This window comes from Candoia aspera, chromosome 3, assembly GCF_035149785.1.
Source record: "Candoia aspera isolate rCanAsp1 chromosome 3, rCanAsp1.hap2, whole genome shotgun sequence".
In the NCBI taxonomy this organism is placed as follows: domain Eukaryota; kingdom Metazoa; phylum Chordata; class Lepidosauria; order Squamata; family Boidae; genus Candoia; species Candoia aspera.
In genome coordinates this window covers 74,296,096-74,314,575 of record NC_086155.1, presented here as the reverse complement: position 1 = coordinate 74,314,575, position 18,480 = coordinate 74,296,096, and the positions used below count along the sequence as shown (strand labels likewise).

The 18,480-nt window shown below is 38.3% G+C and overlaps 1 protein-coding gene across 1 annotated transcript in view; it reads left to right on the top strand.

The window, feature by feature from the left end:
• Nucleotides 1-187: 187 nt before the first annotated feature.
• The window catches only part of ERICH3 (glutamate rich 3), a gene marked incomplete at its 3' end in the record, with an annotated part of 55,050 nt that continues 36,757 nt past the window's right edge, over nt 188-18,480 (top strand). Inside the window, exons 1-6 of the mRNA XM_063299861.1 lie at nt 188-222; nt 639-732; nt 8,708-8,833; nt 13,453-13,524; nt 14,759-14,881; nt 16,736-16,897. Of these exons, the coding sequence (XP_063155931.1) occupies nt 188-222; nt 639-732; nt 8,708-8,833; nt 13,453-13,524; nt 14,759-14,881; nt 16,736-16,897 (612 nt within the window). The remainder of the gene's footprint in view (nt 223-638; nt 733-8,707; nt 8,834-13,452; nt 13,525-14,758; nt 14,882-16,735; nt 16,898-18,480) is intronic.

Sequence of the window (18,480 nt, the reverse complement as noted above, 5' to 3'; positions counted from 1 at the left end):
AGAATAAAAGAGCAGAAAAATTGATGACTCAACCCATTGAGGTGTTTATCATTTTCTTATGCTGTGCTGGTACCTCCTTGTTTTGCTTGATATCTAAAAGAGGTACTATTTTAATCTCTCTCTCTCATGTCTTTACCACTGTAGAGCACGGAAAGTAACAATGCAGGCACACAGTTTTAAGTGCACCATGTATAGACATCAGAGAGCTCTTGTCCAGTCACTGTAACTGTTCAAGGGTTAGCTATAAATTATTCTCACTGTTGTTAGTAATTTTTTTTCACAATTTATAGCTAACAAGCTAAGCTGGGAATAGCTAATAGTCAATGCTGGAATATTAATATTAAACACAATACCCTGATGAAATTACAGAGGGCCTTTCCCAGTCTAACCCCTGTTAGATACAGCAGACTTTGACTTTCATATTTTCCAGCCAGCACACCAATGCATTGCAGCCTGGGGATGAAGGAAAATGGATTACAGTTTAGCTGGAGGACTCTAGGCTGGATTCTAGGCTTGGGCAGAGCCACTCATAATTCTGAAAAAAATAATCCTGACATCTATGCTATTGTGGGTCCCTTTAATTTTCTATTTAAAAAAAACAACTATATTCTCATACTATGCTTCTATGGTTATTTCAGATATCTTGCAAATTATAACAGCTTAACAGACGAGCATCTTGCAGGCTATTTCAGCAACACCAGGATAAGACGTCATCTGCGGAGATCAGGACTGGTAGGTATGCAAATACTTCCTAGTTTCTCTAGATTTATCTTAGCCATTTATTTACCAGCTTTCTCGTAAGGAGTTTAAGAGGATAGACATGATTTCCTCCACTCTTACTGAAACCTTGTGAAGTTGGATAGACTAAGAGAAAGTGACTGGCTCTCCATTATCCAAAGGGCTAGCTGTATAACAATCTGAAGTCCTATGTTCAAAACTGTAATTGTGCAATGACTGACGATTTTTCCTGTTTTTCTTGTTCCATAATACCTCATCTCTCGAGCTTATTAAAATAGGCTTGTTACTTTGATCAAATCTATCCAAAAGAGACCTGATGCCTTACCTGTACTGGAAATGCACAGCAATGCAACTGATATCACTTTTATCACAGTTGTCATAAATCATTGTGACAGCACCCAAAGTTACCAATTAATGTGACAGCATAATATAGTAACCAGTATACCTAAAGGCTGCAGACCTATGTTCACTTTCTAAGGAGTGTCCAACTGAATTTTGTGGGACTTACTCCTGAGTAAACATCCATAAGACCGTGCTGTATGGGAATTCTCACACATAATGGAAAGAATGCCATGGGTACCTGACCTGTAACTTGACTCATCCCACAGTCAGTGTTACCTGAGACAGTGGGAACCCGAAAAAGCCTAAATGAAGAGATGAGGTAGGCAACCACCACTATTCATATAGCTATTTGCAAGTTATTTTAATAGGGATTGAATTATGAATAACTTTGGAAGTAGAATGGTAACCTAGAGACACAGTCATTGGCATGGCTGTCTCCTGTTATTTCTTTTGGAGTGATACTATTATACTGATTTCAGTGTTCCTGAGAATGATCCCCACTTCTGAGAAAGCAGTCTGTGAGAGTGAAGCAAAACATTGGCCTCTGATGTTACATTCATTTTGAGGTACAGTCTGCTTCTCACAGAATAACCTGTGTCCATAGATATCTGTGACAAACCACAGTGGCATGAAATGACATATACATCATGTCATTGTACCATTGATGACAATTACATAATCTGCATCAGTTACATCATGTCATGAAATCCAGTGCAAGTATTTAAGTCATGTTATTTGTGCCAAAATGTCATGACACATGTGTCATCATGTCCCTGCCCCTTGTCTCACTCTTGTGAATACCCATGCTATCACCTGGCAATGTCATCTGACCATAAACAGTTATCTAAGCAGCATCTGCCCCTCTTTAAAACATACATAATGTCACTGGCAGATGCTCTCTTTTGTGCCAAGATGAGGGATAAGTGGGACATCTAACATTAAAAAGCAGAGATGTCAAATCCAAATATTTCAGCTATCATGGTAGCCATGCACCATGGAACATGAATGATTAGTAGAAACAATGGCTACTCCAATATTATACACTTGCTTTTGCTTTATTTATTTAATAGAACAGAGAGAAAGAAGACTAAGAAAAAAATAAAATCAAAGAATGTGTTGCATACAAATATATTAAGCTTTATTTCAAAATCAAATTAATGCCTGTAATTGCTTCTTCCCAGAACAGAGTAACATTAGGACATTGCAAAAACATGTGTTTTAATGAAGTATTCCAGTTTCATTAAAAACATGAGGATTTGCTCATACTCCAATATTAGACATATTGAAGTTAATGAGTAGGATTCCTGAACTAAATTCTGTGTAGTTAATATTGGGTGAAGATGGGGAGAACCGATGAATTAGAGAATGCCGCAGGAAAGTAGAATGCCCCCTGGACTTGCAGAGCTCAGCCTGCAGGCATAAAAGCCAGTCTAGGCTATTTTCCGTTTTTTCCCCACCAATTGTGCTATTTTAAAAATGTTGTTTTCCTTCAAATCTGTGGGAGGGAGAATATCTAAAGTAGCCTGAGAACAATGGAAGAATGACTTATGCTTTCAGTTCAGCAGATCCAAAATTTAATCACCTAAGCTTTTTGTAATATAGGTGTGCCTTTCCAGGATGATGAAATGATTGTCACAAACTTGGGTGGCTTCATTGATTTATTTCATTTATATCCTGCCTTTTCTTTAAGGAACTCAAGGTGGTCTACATGGGATTAGCCCTCATTTTTATTCCCAGAACAGCTATGCTGGGAGGTAGATTGGACAGAGAGTGTATTAGGATCAATGTCTCCCAGTGAGCTTCAAGGCTGAGTGGGGACTTGAACCTGCTTGTTGTAGTCTCAGTGCAACCAATCTACCATTACTATCACATTGGTAAATTGGACAAATTCATGGGAGCTAATCCAATCATGATGCTATTTATATTCTTTTCAGTACCAGTGACAAAATGCCTGTCAACACTGGCTGCTGGGGAACATAAATGAGAAGATGCTGTTATAGTCCTGTCCTGCTTGTGGCTTCCAGAAGTATCTGGTCAGCCACTTTGAGATTAGAATGCTGGATTAGTTAGATCTTTGGTTTGATCTGTTCTTATGATATTCTTTCCCCACCAGCCAATATGCTTTCTACCAGGAGAGGGCACTTTCACACCATCTTAATCCACCCAGTTGCTTGTCTGAAAGGGCTAGAATTGCTTCTCTGTATACCTTTAGACCATGACTCTCAGTGGACCTTAAACAGTTAATGAATGTGTTGCTGCACATCCTAGAAAACCCGTGTTTCATTAAATGCCTAATAGTGCAGGAAGAAGTACAGAAATAAGTCCATCTGGAATATCCATTCTTTTGTACTGTCTTGCCCTTACGTTATAATCCTCTACTTAGTGGAAGGATTTGGGGTTTCTTTTGCTTTATGTTGCCATTTCTGTTTGTTTATAGAGTTAAAGGATCTTAACCTTCTCTGAGAAAAAAAGCCTTAAGCCTAAATTGCAATCAGTCAGAATTTTAGTTGAAGAATTGTGCTATGTCCATCTGTGTTGGTAATGCAACATTTAGTAAAGATAACAGTGTGCGTGCCTGTAGATATGGAGCTAACTATTTTAGTATTTGTCTTGAAATAATGTATTTCTCCTCCATTCCCATAATAATCTGCTAGGCTTCAGTGAGAAGATAATACTTCCCAATATCAGAAAAGAAGGTCTCTTTTTTACTCTTTGCCTTCCTTTTTATTCAAGGAAGCCTATAAAACTGGGAACACGAAGAATTTAACGGTAGGATTCTGTGCGTGTTTACACACATACGTAGATACATCACCATTATACTATTCGGTTTGGGGGTGAATAACATTATGCAAAGAACAAAAAGGAGTAAGAACTTGAAATCCAAGGAAACAAAAGATATGAGATAAGGAAAGGAATAAATCGAGTTTATTCCAACCTCACTGACTATACTTTTACATATCTTTCTGTCCCTGCAAAATGTCTTGTTTCCAACACATCCATGGACTGCTTCATATCTTGCCTTTTGTTATTTAAACTCCTCACTGCTCTCTTTTTGAAGATCTAATCAACTCTACCCAACCATGGCTTTCTTGGCTTCCTCTTGACTCATTCGTTCTTCATATATTTGTTTTGCACTTTGATCCTCATTCATTCTCTGTGTATGATCAAGCCACCTCAGTTCTTTTGTGGTGACCACTCACTTGTATACTCAATTCACATTTGTTCAGTACCCATTTTTTCTTGATGCTCTTTTTGTTTTACGACTCTCCACTCATGTTCTCCTATATTCAACCCATATTCAACTCAAGTTTCTTCTGACAATCCAACTCTCACTACCATATAACAAAGTAGGCAAAAGCATGTTCTTATACACAACCAGTTTCACTTCTTTTAACAGACATTTATTCCTCACTTTCCATTACCTTTTTACCAATATCAAATGTCTTCAGATTTTTCCACCCACCTTCTCATCTTTAGTAAACTTCTAGTAAAATACCCAATTTAACCTATATCATTTATTCCATTTTCTCTATACATACAGTACATGTTCCCAACCAATTACATTCCATATATATATAATACATCAAATAATCAAGGGGACATCATATACCCCTGTCTCAATCCTTTGTGAGTGTTGAACTAACCACTAAGCATTTCCATTTATTTATTTTCATTACGTGCTTCTTATACTGCTATTATTGCTATTATTGCATTCAGCAACCACTTTCAATTCCACATTCACACAAAATGTTCCGTAATTCCAGCCTATTCATTATACCGTACACTTCTTCTAAATCACGAAACATACAGGAAATGTACTTTTTTACATTCATCTTAATGACTTGCTGAAGAGCAAAACTCTAGCCTGCATATCCCTTGCTTGATGTACAGTATAGCTATTTCCCAAATTCTGCTGATTATTTCCTTTCATATCCTTTTGAACACAGTTCTGCTACACATGCATCTGTATATTAACTTTTCTCCAGTAACACCACCTACACCTTTTTTTTTGTATGTGTGTATGTGCCTTCGAGTCAGCGTTGACTCCTGGTGAGTGTCTGGACAAGTCCATCAGTTTTCTTGGCAAGATTTTCAGAAGTGGTTTGCCATTGCCTTCTTCCTAGGGCTGAGGGAGAGAGACTGGCCCAGGATTACCCAGAGGGCTTCATGCCTAAAATGGGACTAGAAGTCACAGTCTCCTGGTTTCTAGCCTGGTGCCTTAACCACTATACCAAACTGGCTCTTGGCTACACCTACAGCCTTAGAATTTTTAACATTCTGACAGCTTTTGTTATTTCCTCATTGTCATTCTTTTCCTGGACACCAGCATTTATTCCATGCCATGCCATGCCATGCCATGCCATGCCATGCCATATAGTATCATTTTCTTCAAAATCTCTAAAATTCTTCTAGCATTCCCTCATTTAAACTCCATTGCAAATCATTTTCTTACTTATATTTTTAATTAATTCACTCTCCTGGTAGCCTTTTTCCCCCACTTCCAAAATAATGTTTATTTTAATCAAAATCATTCTGACTTTTCTTTAAAATGTCTTTCTCTTATCATTTTTTTGCAGCAATCATTCTCTTATAAGCATTTTTTCATCCACAGCCTCTTTCACTTCATCATTCATTCAGCATCTTTTTTTTGTAAACTTCCCATTAGCATTACCCCACACACTTCTGTGGCTTTCTTTGTAACATAACTCTTTTCAATCTGTTTCAAGCAGCTACCATATCCTTTTTTTAATGTCCACTTTCAATTCCAATTCAATTTAATTCTGTTGAGAAATTAATCTACCTTATAATGTTGTTCATATAAAACTTGTACTTTCTTTTCCTGCAGTCATTTTACTTTCACCTTCCTATCTTTCCTTTTCTTCCACAGCCATTTTTGTTTCCTGAGAATCACTTTTGACTCTATGAAAAAATGCCCTGTCCCACACTTAGCACCCTTCTGGGCTTCAATAATTCTCTCAGGCTTTCATTATAAATAAGCAAATCAGTCATGTTTTAGATATATTAATTGTTTTACTATGTATATGCATGAATAGACTTCTGCCAAAAGCTGTTCAAAACAAATGTATCTTTTCCAATGCAGATGCTGCAAAACAGTCTTCATTCTCGTTCATTCTTAGTCACTGAATCACTTCTGTAATCTCTTGTTTAGTTGTCATCATCCATTCATTTCACTTAACAGATTTTTTCTTTCTTTCTAGATTGCATTCATTCAGAATGTTGCACAGTTTTTTCCCCCAAAAGCTCATCTTTGGCTGTTCTATTAAGTCCATTTACTGGAGTCAGTGACATCTGCATAATTTAGCCGCACAGTTTAGCTTGTGTTGCAAGTTGTGCCCCTTTGGGCGTGTGTTAAATTTTGTGATGGATGTAAAAAAGGATCAGGGCATGCACTTCATTAGTCTGACCCTCCCTATTTCCCTTGCAGATGCTGCTGTCTGGAGTGTAACATGCAGCTGCCATCAATATATGAATCCCTAATTTTATTCAAGTCTACAACACTTAGATAACACCAATTCATACCTGTTGACACTCAGTTTAGCCCTTTCATTTCCCTGAATGTTTCATCAACCCTATTCCGCAGGATCAGACAACCTTCATTCACATCTACAGTACTATATCTTTCTCCTTTCTCAGTTTCACAAATAGAAACCCTATTGTTCTTTAATTTCATTTATTAATTCATGCTCATTACTATTTACTCTCTTACATTCTATGTTTCAACCTTCATTATGTCATGACTGCCACCGAGTAGGCTCATAATTATTGACCTCTACTGCATATCATAGTTTTGGTCAATTTAGGATTTCACATAATGCTTTTTGTAATAGTCTTTATAGGTTATCGGTTTTAATTGTTTCTGTGTCTTATGTAGCATACCATTCTACAGCATTCATTAGTATGTCACAAGTGTAACCAAAGCCTAGTTTTACTCCATGTATGCTCATCCTGTTCTATGCAAGCTAAGATCTAAAACCTAGGTATACTGACCTATACCCAAGATGAATATTTACTCAGAGGTGTATCCACAGAGTTGAATGATACTTGCTACCTAGTTTGTGTGCCTGGGATTGTAATTTAATCTAGTGGGATTTCTATGCAAATACTCAGATTATGTGATTTATAAAGAAGTGTCTTAGGTTCTGCTGCTGAGTAAGGAGGGGGCAATCTTCAGTTTCAAAGGAGGAAGGCAATATTCTAGTGTATTAAAACGGTTATGGATTTTTTTGTGTTGGTCTGCTGTATAGGAAACAAGGAACCCTGATAAAATGAGAATCCAATAGGTAATCTTGGTAATATGGAACAGTAGACTGTTTGGTCAAAAAGCATTTGAATAAAAGCCATGTAGAGAAGAATCATGCTACCAAATGAGCCACTTAGCATTTTCAAGTGACATTTGAAGCTAAATAAGCCTGTTCTGTGCTCAAGATGTCTAACACACTGGGAATGACTGATGAAGAAGTATTAATGGAATTTGAAGCTTTGTTCCATCTTAATAAACCTGGCTCACTATCAATAATACAGCAGCAACCTATTTTAATGCTACAGGAGACCTTTTGGTGACATGGATTGATTAGGTTCTACATAGACTTGCTATCTTGGCACAGAGCTTGGGCTTTTAGCATAGTTATATTAAATCATTATTACCCATGAATGGCACCAACTAGAAAGCTTAATATTAAGCTATTTCTTACCAGGCTGCTGTTCCATACTTTTTCAGGCATGATTTGTTCTTGAGTGGCTTCATAAATCTGGTGTGTCAGTGCATGTTTCCAGTTGATAATTGGAAGGCTACTCTTCAATGCTTGAAAGGATGTGAGTGTTTTAAAAAGGATGCCAAAATTAAATTCCAGCAATTCAGCTTTGGGAGTTTAGAAGCCCTCCTTCTGCTTATAATAACCAACATAGCTATAACAAACATGTGGGTCAGAAAGGCCTCTTGGGCTCATTTTAAATCCAGAAAGCTAGTTCAACTCCCTATACCACATGCTTGGGAAAGAGAAAGGAGGGTTTTGGAAAGAGAAGGGGTATTCCCACCCACTAGTTTCATCAACATTGCCCACCATATGGCCTATCAGGTTACCCCTGTAGGTAAACGTGGCCTGTGATGGAAGAAAATTGCCCACCCTTGCTGTAATGGATAGAAAATACAGACACAGAAAAAAAAAGATAAGCCACCAGCTGATTTCTGTACCCCCTCATTAGCTTTGGTAGGCTGCAATCCTATACTTACTCACTGGAGGTAAGCCCCAGTGACCTTATTTTTTCGCTAATATGCAAAGCATTTCCTCTATGATGTTTTTTTCTAGATGACAAGAGGAGTGCTATTGTCTTTTTTTCTTTTGAATTCTAGTTTGACTAAAAGCCAAGCAAAACTTCATGATAGAAGAACCTAGCCAGTCTCTCTGATGCATATATAACAAGGTCCTGGTTATATACACTTTTGCTAGAGAAAATAGGGAAATCTTTGCTTATTTTAATCTCAGTGCCCACAGAGGAGGTTAAGATTATGATGAAAATGCTTTAGTTTATGGTGAGAAGCTGTATAACTCTTAGATCCTCTTTCCCCAACGCACTCTGGCTGCATATTTTGTTTTCTTTATGGCAGATCTCAAGAAGTGGAAGAATAATATCAGACAAGGAATATCGACTAAATGCCATGAAGAAGGATCATCAGAAGTATATACGGGAATGCTTGGCTCAGGCCATATTCCACAAAGTCCTTGATATGGAAGTATGGTTATATTATGGCTACTGTTCTCAAAAGTCATATTCATAGTCATATTCAGGATTTCTGAGAACATCTACATGTGGAAATGTCATTAAATATCTTAGATTGGTGGAAGATCTACACCACTGATTAGTAACCCATCAGTATGTTGTAATTACCCAGTTTTCACATATTTGAAAGTTATCGTGGGTTAGTAATTATGAATAGAATATTGATGCCAAATTGCAAGAAAATTCTAAAATACATTGGAGCAGAAGAATTGTCCTAATTGTAAGTGATGAAACTGGCAAGGCAGGAACCAGCAGCTCCCAGGCTAGAGAGAACCATTATGAAAATATATCCCAGATGCCAAGGCTATCAAGAGACTAGCCAAGAGTCCATTAGCTTAGAAAGGTGGTGGTGGGGAATCTGAGAGTTTAAACATTGCAACATAGATATATAAAACTTTGAATTCCTTGCTCTGCTATGGTCAATCAACTGTTGTGTTGGAGGCTTCATTCTTATCTGCAGTAAAGTTTCCAATCTAGCTGAGTTATGTCAGAGAGTCTTCTGCCAAGATAAGTCAACTCCTGTGTAAGGGGTTGAGCATCTGGAAAGTTGTGATTAATTGGTGTGAAGCCTGACATAAATTTTAAGAACATTTAAAAAGCTTAAGTTTTGTTTCAGAAGTAATCTGTATTGATTCTCTAACCTAAGAAGTGTCTGTGGTTCTAACTTACGTTAGTAATTATGATGATAGAATCAGTAATGTCATTTATTCTATAGTTGTTAATGTAGAATAAATTCTAGGAGAATGCCCTAAGTGAGAGAGAAATTAGTTGTCAAAAGATAATCCATTGTTTTATAAATAAATAATAATAACAACAACTATAATATCTTCTCCAGTAATTTCATATTGTCAGGAAAGAAAGTTAAGGGAAGAAGCAAAGAGAATGACCTGTAATTGGCCAGAACTAATAAACTGGCAAGATCTCAGAATGTAAGGATCCCTTGGTCACTAGATTCCACACAGTCATCTCCTGTGGGAAAGGCAGCAGGAGGTCATGTCCCATCTGTGTACTCAAGAACTGGTCACAGCCCATCAGAGAAATGCTTATTTCTACCCATGTGAACACCAAAGGTCACGGAAAACTGGCAAGAACAAACAGAAGCATAGATACAAAGAGTGAGCAAGGACAGGGAGGAGCAGATGCTATTTCATTTACACAAAAGGTGGAAACATGGCTGGAGGTAGGCCTCATCTAGCTTGGTTCAATCCATCAGTTGTTTCTACCTTCTGATTTCCTTTGTGATGCTGCTGTTTCCCATGGTTTCACCTATAACTCAGATATATGGTTCAGGAGCAGACCCCTAAGAACTTTGGATCTCTGAGCCTTGCTAAGAGGTCAGCATTCATTTTATAGAGGTTCTTGGCAAAGTTGAAAAATCCATGTGCTACTTCTCTGAAGAACAGAAAGCAGCAGTTGAGACCAACTGTCTTAGAACCTTAGAATTCTAAGGAGGTACCACCTAAGTCAGATGTGCACACACATACACACTTGCACAAACATGGAGATTATTTAGCAGTGTACTATAACTTTTCCTCCCCTGGCTGGTCAAACAGCTGGTAACATCAGAAACACCTTGCACAGCCAGAATCTTTGAAGAAGTCTTATGGATCATCTAAGCCAGTAGTTCTTAACAGTTTGCCAATGGAATCCACAAAGAGAGTTTTGTTATGGACTTCCATTACCCTTCCTCCTATACATAAAGAGTCTGGAGTCTGCTTTGGAAGACAAATGATGGCAAAGGAAACTTATTATTTGGTTTGGAGTATAATAGAAATTTTATATTCCCTTCTCCCCATTTCCTTTCCTGAGATAAACAAGAAAATTAAATAGATAAGGATAGTGGGGAAAGGTTGGGGGTAAAAAGAAAGATCTAAATAGGGCCCGTGAAAAGGAAATGTTGGGGCATGGACCTTTGGAATGGAGACAGGAGATCTCTCAGGTGGCTTTTAATGATGATGCTTCTGCTGGAATGAAAAATAGTGGCTCATCTCAGTCTGGATCCTTCAGATATAATAGATTACATCTCCATTACCCCCAGCCAGGATGGAGGTTTAATCCATAACATCTGGAGGGCACCAAGTTGGGGAAGCTTGTTACATAAACTGTAGCATGTATTTTGAGTGTAAATTAAACTCGTTTGAATATGAGAAGTGGTAGCAGAAGAGTATGGCTACCACATAAAGATTTTGATCATCTCATATATCAGAGAACTTTACTTACTTATGAGCTATATTGGGGCATATACAATATCTATTTGTTGTTTTGCCATGACAATATTTATTTATTTATTTAAAAATCCTGAGCAAATGGCCCACTGGTGACATTTTCCTTTTTGTGATTGCTGTTGAAGAAAACTGATGTAGCACTTGCTCTCCCTCATTTGTTCAAAAACATATACAAACACACTTATATTTGGGCCTATCCATACATCATGCACAATATATGACAACACGTATCTATTCATTCTTAAAGACAGATCCTTCTTCTTTCATGAGGCAGTTAAATACAAATAGAAGCTTTCTATGAGGCTTTCTTGTTGCGCGGGGGGAATTTCATCTGATCACAGTGGATAAGCTAAAGAGAATTCATAAATGGAAGATCTTTGCAAACCTAATTACTTTGAAGGTAGAAAGCAAAGAGGAGAAATTCCATGTTTGGGAAATTCCGTGTGCCAAAATATCCAAATTTCTAGCTTGTGATTTCATATTCAAGATTTAGATTTGATGTACTAATTAAGAGTGTGTCTTGACAACACAGTAAGCTGTACAGATATGGTTGAACAGGACTACTTAAGCTCACTGGCTTTTTCTGTGGAACAGTACAGCTTGTTTGGGTCTTATTGTATATTCTTTAGGTGTTCCTGGGAGCATGTAAAAGGAGAGCACCCATGTTTTATTTTCAGCTTGTTGTTCTTCAGAATACCATGCAGAGAACACAGCAAGCCCTAAATTAGCTACAAATGGGGGAAGAAGCCAGCAGGTACAAGTCTCCTGTTCTAGGTAGAACACAGTCCTGGGACAAAATCTAGCTTTAGTACTTAGATCTCTTGATAGGCAAGAGACCAAGCAAGGTCTTATTCAGGATTAAGACAAAATGTTTCAGCATTCATAGTAAAGTTAAGAGATTTTGGTAGTAAGCACTGTGTCAAAATTTTGCCTACTGCAGAAATCTAGATGACTCCCTAGATGGCACCAAAACATTAAAGAGGTTTTGTGTCTTTGTTGCCATCTAGTGGTTGTCTGGATTTTTGCTATCTAGATATGGTAGCTCTGCTGTAGCTTCAGAGACTAAATCCAGGATTGCATGGTCAAGGATGGTAAACGGTAGTTCTGTCAAGGCATCACAGCTAGGTACTGGATTTTTGAGGATCTCAGTCTTAGGTTATAACATTCATAGAAGTGTTACTAGATCCAAATCCCGGAGGGATTTACATATATGAGCTTATTGCCTATTACCTAAGAAACTTGCAAAAATGGTTGTCTCTCAGGATTAAGTTAGACATGACACTCCACACCTAGCACCTGCTGTCTACATTTAAAAGACATTTTCACAAGAGCTCATTAGGTATAGAGTGTCTTGTTATTCTTCCTTGCAAAGGAAACCTGGTATGCTCCATTTCTAACAGCAGCTTTAAGAAGCATTGGAAAAATGCTTGTACTTGTCCAGATAATTTTTCAACACTTAAGCACTCCTCTCCACTTATTGTGGTATAGGTGATAGATCTGTTCACTGCATTCATCTTAGAAAATTACTTCATTATTGAGTGGTGAAGCTGCAGTGCTTAATTATGCAACATGTGGCCACTAGGCATTACAGTGGTGAAATGTTTGGACTGCTTGGGAATTGCCACCTCTTTTTTCTTTCCTTTCTGCTGCAAGCCCCCCCCAATTATTGTGATGCATTGCAGAAAATGGGACAAAATGTTACAGAAACAGGCACCACACTTTGCCCCTGTGTGTGCACTGAAAATTACATTGGGATTTTATAAAATTCCATAGACTGCTAAAGCATTGTATAATTTTCCCATCCCTTCCCTTCAGCGTCCTCACAGTACTGCTTGTGTTCTTAAAAGTGATATAAAACATCATCATCAACGAGGCTGGGTGTGTTGCTTGCTGGGAGATGCGGTTTGAAAAGACAGAAGTAAGACATAGAAAGGGAACAGGTTGCCTGGAAGTTGGAGGCTTTTTAACGCTATACAGCCCTTGTACATGTTTTAGTAATAGCTATTTGAATAAAACTCATGTTCTTTAATCACTTGACATTCACTTACTTGCTCTTTGACACGAACCTTGCTACACAATCAGTATGTGCAGCCATTGGGGTGGGGGACTTTGTTTTGCTTTTTATAAAAAAAAACCAGACCCAAGTCATCCTCTTCACTCCCCCCAAAGGCTGCCAGAGCAATGGGTTATGAACAGGGAAGAAAAAACATCACTTCAAGATTGGCAGGAAAGAGGGAAAGGTGTAACAATGCAGACTAGCTGTTCTCATTGCTTCCAGTAATGATGGAACGGTACAGTAAATCTGACATGTGATTTTGTCTTTTTTTTTTTTAAATGTTCCTATTAGCGACATCATCAGGTTGAGGTAAAAAGAAGACTTGAGAGCTCTGCCAGGCGAGAGCGTATCCAGCGAGTCAAGGTAATTACTTCCTTCTTTGTGAATGGACTCTGGACTTGTTCCAGGACTAGAGCTGATTGCCATTGATAAGACTTCTCTTAAGAGATACATATCTGTGTAGGGCTACCAGCTCTGGGTTGCAACAGTCTCAGTGATCACTAGGCAACACCAAAAGAGTTAGGGTTTTCTGAATTTCTTGGCTGCCTTCTAATGATTGTCCTGTTTATGCAGCCCAAGTTCAGTGGCCCTATGCCTGGGCCGATTTCGTGAGCGGTTCCTTTTACCTACGTATAGTAATCAGACTGCTATTTCTTTGTCTTTTATTCTGTTCATGATGGGTATTTGGCTATATTCTGCTACTGCTTCCTCATCATTTTCTCACGGTGAGGCATAAACACGTTTATATAAATATAAAAGCCAATTTGAGAGCCAGTTTGGTGTAGTGGTTGAAGACACCAGGCTAGAAACCAGGAGACCACGAGATAGATTAATTAATTGATTGATTGATTGATTGATTAATTAATTAAATGTGTACACCACACATCTCACTATAAAAGGTTTTAGGCCTGCCTTCGGCATGAAACCAGCAGGGTGACTTTGGGATGGTCGCTCTCTCTCAGCCCTAGGAAGCAGGCAATGGCAAACCACTTCCAAAAATACTGTATGTCCAAGAAAACTGCATAGACATGTAGAGGCAGTCACCAGGAGTTAAGACAGACTTGAAGACAGCAAAAAAAAAAAAAAAGCCAAATTATTAATATCTGTAGGTTCAGGTGCTGGTCTTGATTCTCTCCAGGGATCTGAAAATATTGGTTGAATTGCTGGGCAGAGGTCTTATTTATAAAGAGCTTTGCCTAGAGAGTGTAGTTTCCTAACAATATTGTTTACTCGGGCATCTCAAGCCATGTTCAGGCATTACATTTCCATGTTCAAACCAATGCTGGATGAGCAGCAAGCAGGCCCTCCCTTGCCTTAGCCATATGCTTATAGCACAGTTCTCTGCAGCAGCCACACTAGCTCTACTGATAATTGCTTCTGCATGAATCTACATAAGCCTGATTGTGGCTCACATGGAATTGTTCATATATAGAACTAAGTCCCTGCTAGAGGCCATCAGGCTGTAAGAATGGAGACCATCTCTGCACCTATGTCACCAACAGGACATGGAGAAGGAGATTGCTCACAGTTGCTCATAAGGTAACTTGTACACTTGTGTGTAATGTCTGAACAGGTCTACCATTTCTCTTTCATTTAGGTGGAACGATCAAGAAAGGCAGTAGGTAGTACACATCACCTACTTCCCCCACATCCACCCACTGTACCAAGAAATCGCTTTGGACGCAGCAGGTTGAGTGACAGAGGACAATCAAGTCACTCGGTAAGTCTGGAGCAAGGCCCTGTAGGATGAAAGATAGTCCTGTTTCAATTCTGTTTATAAAGCTTCCCAGAGCTGGAGCCCAGGTCTAACTGGAATCAAAGCAACACCTTTCAAATTTGCAGCACTCGGAGATTATCATAAAATTTTTATTCCCTTTTACTCCAAAGGATCTCAAGGTGCTGTGCATCGATTTGGGCATAAATGACCTTTTGCAGATCTCCACCAAATTTATAGATGGAGAAATTGGATGGACATTTTTCAGAATTTCTTCAAGGAAGGAGTCCTTTTTACTGGTGAAAGTAACACCACTACTGAAAAAGTCAATTAGAAAGCTTTTGTTTATAATACCTTCTGTTGGAATTTTAGTGAAGTGTGGGAAGACAGGAAGGCTGCAGATCCACTGAAGAAATGTTTGAACAGTGAAAATAAGATATTCACAAATAAACCTTGGCTATCTGGAAACTAAATGAGTCTGACACCCATTTTACCATGAGAATTTCTCTGAATTTCTCTTCCAGTTCGAAATGACTTCTAAAGCAAATTCTCCTTCATCACTGAATTGGTAAAAAAAAAATGCTGGAGATTTCTTTGCTCAGCATGGGCCATATATTCTGTAGTTATCTCATTTTATTCTCATAACAACCTTGCAAGATATGGCTTGCTAAAAGACCTAGGTGCCTAAGGCCACTTTATGAGTTTTGATGTTTTAGGAAACTTGAATATGGAGATTTGGTTACTCAAGGCCAGTACTGTAGGTTTTACTGTCATGTTCCCGTTCCGATGTTTATGGTTCCTTGTAACGTTTCACATGTCATATCTGCAGTTGCGTGCCTGCCTGGCCACGCTGGTAAATTTCCTTTGTGCTGACTTGTGATCTTCTGGAATGTATGTTTGGGTTATCTCTGCTGTTCAAGGTTACTTTCTCAGGCCGATTCTAACGGTTGCTAGCGTCTGGGGTGGGTGGTTGCTATGCTAGCCTGAGGGGAGGGTTCGCATCGGGAGCAAGGCTTTTTAAGTTTGCATTTGGCGCGCTTTTGCTCATTCTCAGCTTTCTTCGTACTTTGCATACTATTCATTCAATAAATTAGTTTTCTCTAGTAATTACTGATGAGACTCCTTTTTTTGGAATAGGCAATCATTACATTTACTTATTTTTTTTTATTTACCAAATTTGTTAAGGCCACCCAATTCCAAAATGGCAGTGGGTAGCTTAAAATATATGTGAATTAAAAAAACACAAAACAACATGAATGCCTGGATCAAAACAGCAGTCCCAACATTTAGAAAAAAATGTGCCTCTTACAATTCATGTAACTTATTCATGTGTCCAATTTAGTGTGTGCCCAATTGATCCTTTAGGGTATAAAGGATTAGGGTATAAAGGAACTGTATGCCCTATTGTGGACTGACAATACATAAAAAAACTTGCTTTATTTCTTGAGAAGTCTCATATACCAATATTATCTTCTACATAATTTGGCCACTTTAAATATATCTGTATTAGAATATAGCCATTTTTGAATATGTATTTGAATGAAATAAGTATTGGCTTGATCCTTTGAATAGTTTTGCATTTTTTCTGCAATTATTTTAAGGAACATAAATTAATATGGGTGCAAAACCTTCATCTATCCATTTTGAAACAAAAAGACCAACAGTAGACAGATTGCAATTTCATTTTCTGAAATGTGCATAGGCCACATGTTCTTAAGGATAGGTAGTGTGGAGTCCTCTTACTGTTTTTGATTACAAATCCAGTGGTCTTAGATACTTGGAGCTGTAAATAAATACTTACAGAGTACTAGTTTACCCAACCTATCTTAAGCATTTACTCCTTTTCTATTAATGGTGCAGATTACTTACCCTCGACCAAGCACTGCTCCAGGAAATGTACAACAGTCGGTCCGACTTCAACCCCTGTATGGAAATGTCACGACAGAAGGTTCATCAAAGACTGTTTTGAGCTCCAGACCAAAGTTTCTCACCGTTGAAAAAGAATACCAGTTTGCCAGCGAGGTTAGCTTTTACATATTTATACATGCACTTCAATAGGAAGAATGAGAATATAAAGTCATTTTATACAATCAGGCACAAGGGATCTTCTAGTACATTTTTTTTAAATAGCAGAATGCAAGGTAATACAGAATGAATTCTCTTGATGGCAAGGAAGGGCATGTGTTTGTTACAATTATTTGCAAATGGGTGTGGGGGTCATCTCCCTGGTATGAAGAGAAGCAGCTGCTGAAAATAGAGGAAGGGAGAAGAGATGCAAAGGATTTCACTGCTGAAGAGCATGGATGCCTCTGAAGATTAGATGTTGCTTGGAAAATGCTGCCTCCTGAATGTCCACCATTTCTGTAATGGACAGATGTGACTTCTTTCTCTTTCCCTTCTTTCATTCTTCAGGTCCTTTTTCTTCTTTCCTCATTGTCATCCACTGTGGCTCCCCTTCTTTTTGCCTTCTTAGTGCAGTTCCCCTTACTACAACTCTATACGTTTTTTTCCTTCTTTTCTTGCTGTTTCTGCTGGAAGAGGAATGTGTTGTTATTTTTGTGCTTCTCTGTATGAGCGAGAATGGTTGGTATACACAGATGGGGAATCAGTGTTATAAATGATATACAATCCTTTATTTATGGGCAGTTAATTTTCAGTTTTTTCTTGTCCTAGCCCTGCCTTTTATGGAGTATAGCTTCTGGCATGTATACATAGACAAATATAATGGAGAGGGGGAAAGAGGGAAAAACATGTCTTGAAGCTCTGTGTAGCCCTAATTTCCAGTACTACTGCTCTGCTGAATTAAGTTGGAGTCAGCTTATAGCTTCTGAAAGTTTGTGAGATCAAAATACTTCATAAAATATTGTTTTATGTTGCAGTGTTACGGTTACTCACTGATTCCTGAATACTCACTGATTCCTGATTTGCTTCACACCGTGCTAAGCTTTGGCATGGTTAGGCCAAGCAAAACAGTCAAATTGTGAGGAAAGTAGAGTGGCTGAAACCAAATGTATATTCAAGGCTTGGAGATAGTTTTCTACCCTTAACCATGGTTCACCATAATTACCTGAACCTGGGAGACAGACAAGAGGACATGGTTATGGGAAGCAAAGGAGCCACAAAATGGAGCAACCTAAGCTCCAGGAGCTCCAGTGGGGCAGTAGTGGTGAAAGAAGGACATCAAAAGGGTGTGAGTAGGCCCAGCTGCACACACTGGCTCCAGCCTGGAGTAGACCACTGCATTTTATTAATAAAATTAAATAATATATTATTAAAGTTAAGCAATGTTTACAGATATTAAGACTACTAATAAATCATGCCCAACCACACTGCAAAGTGTCAGATGCTCAGTCAGTGCAAAAATGACTGGGATACTTGTCAGGGAGGGGAGAACCTATCTGTTATAGCAACAACCTTATCCATGAATTGTGTTGGACTCACCTTGTAAATACCCCCTAGATATGGGAAGATAGTCTTCAAATTCAGCTTAAACATTTCAGGCTTTAGAAGTCATAGTCTTTTAGATAATGCTGGTTTTATACTTCTAGCAGTCCCCGACAATATGGGTAAAACTAGGATTGTAGAATTAGAAAATCAGTATGTCT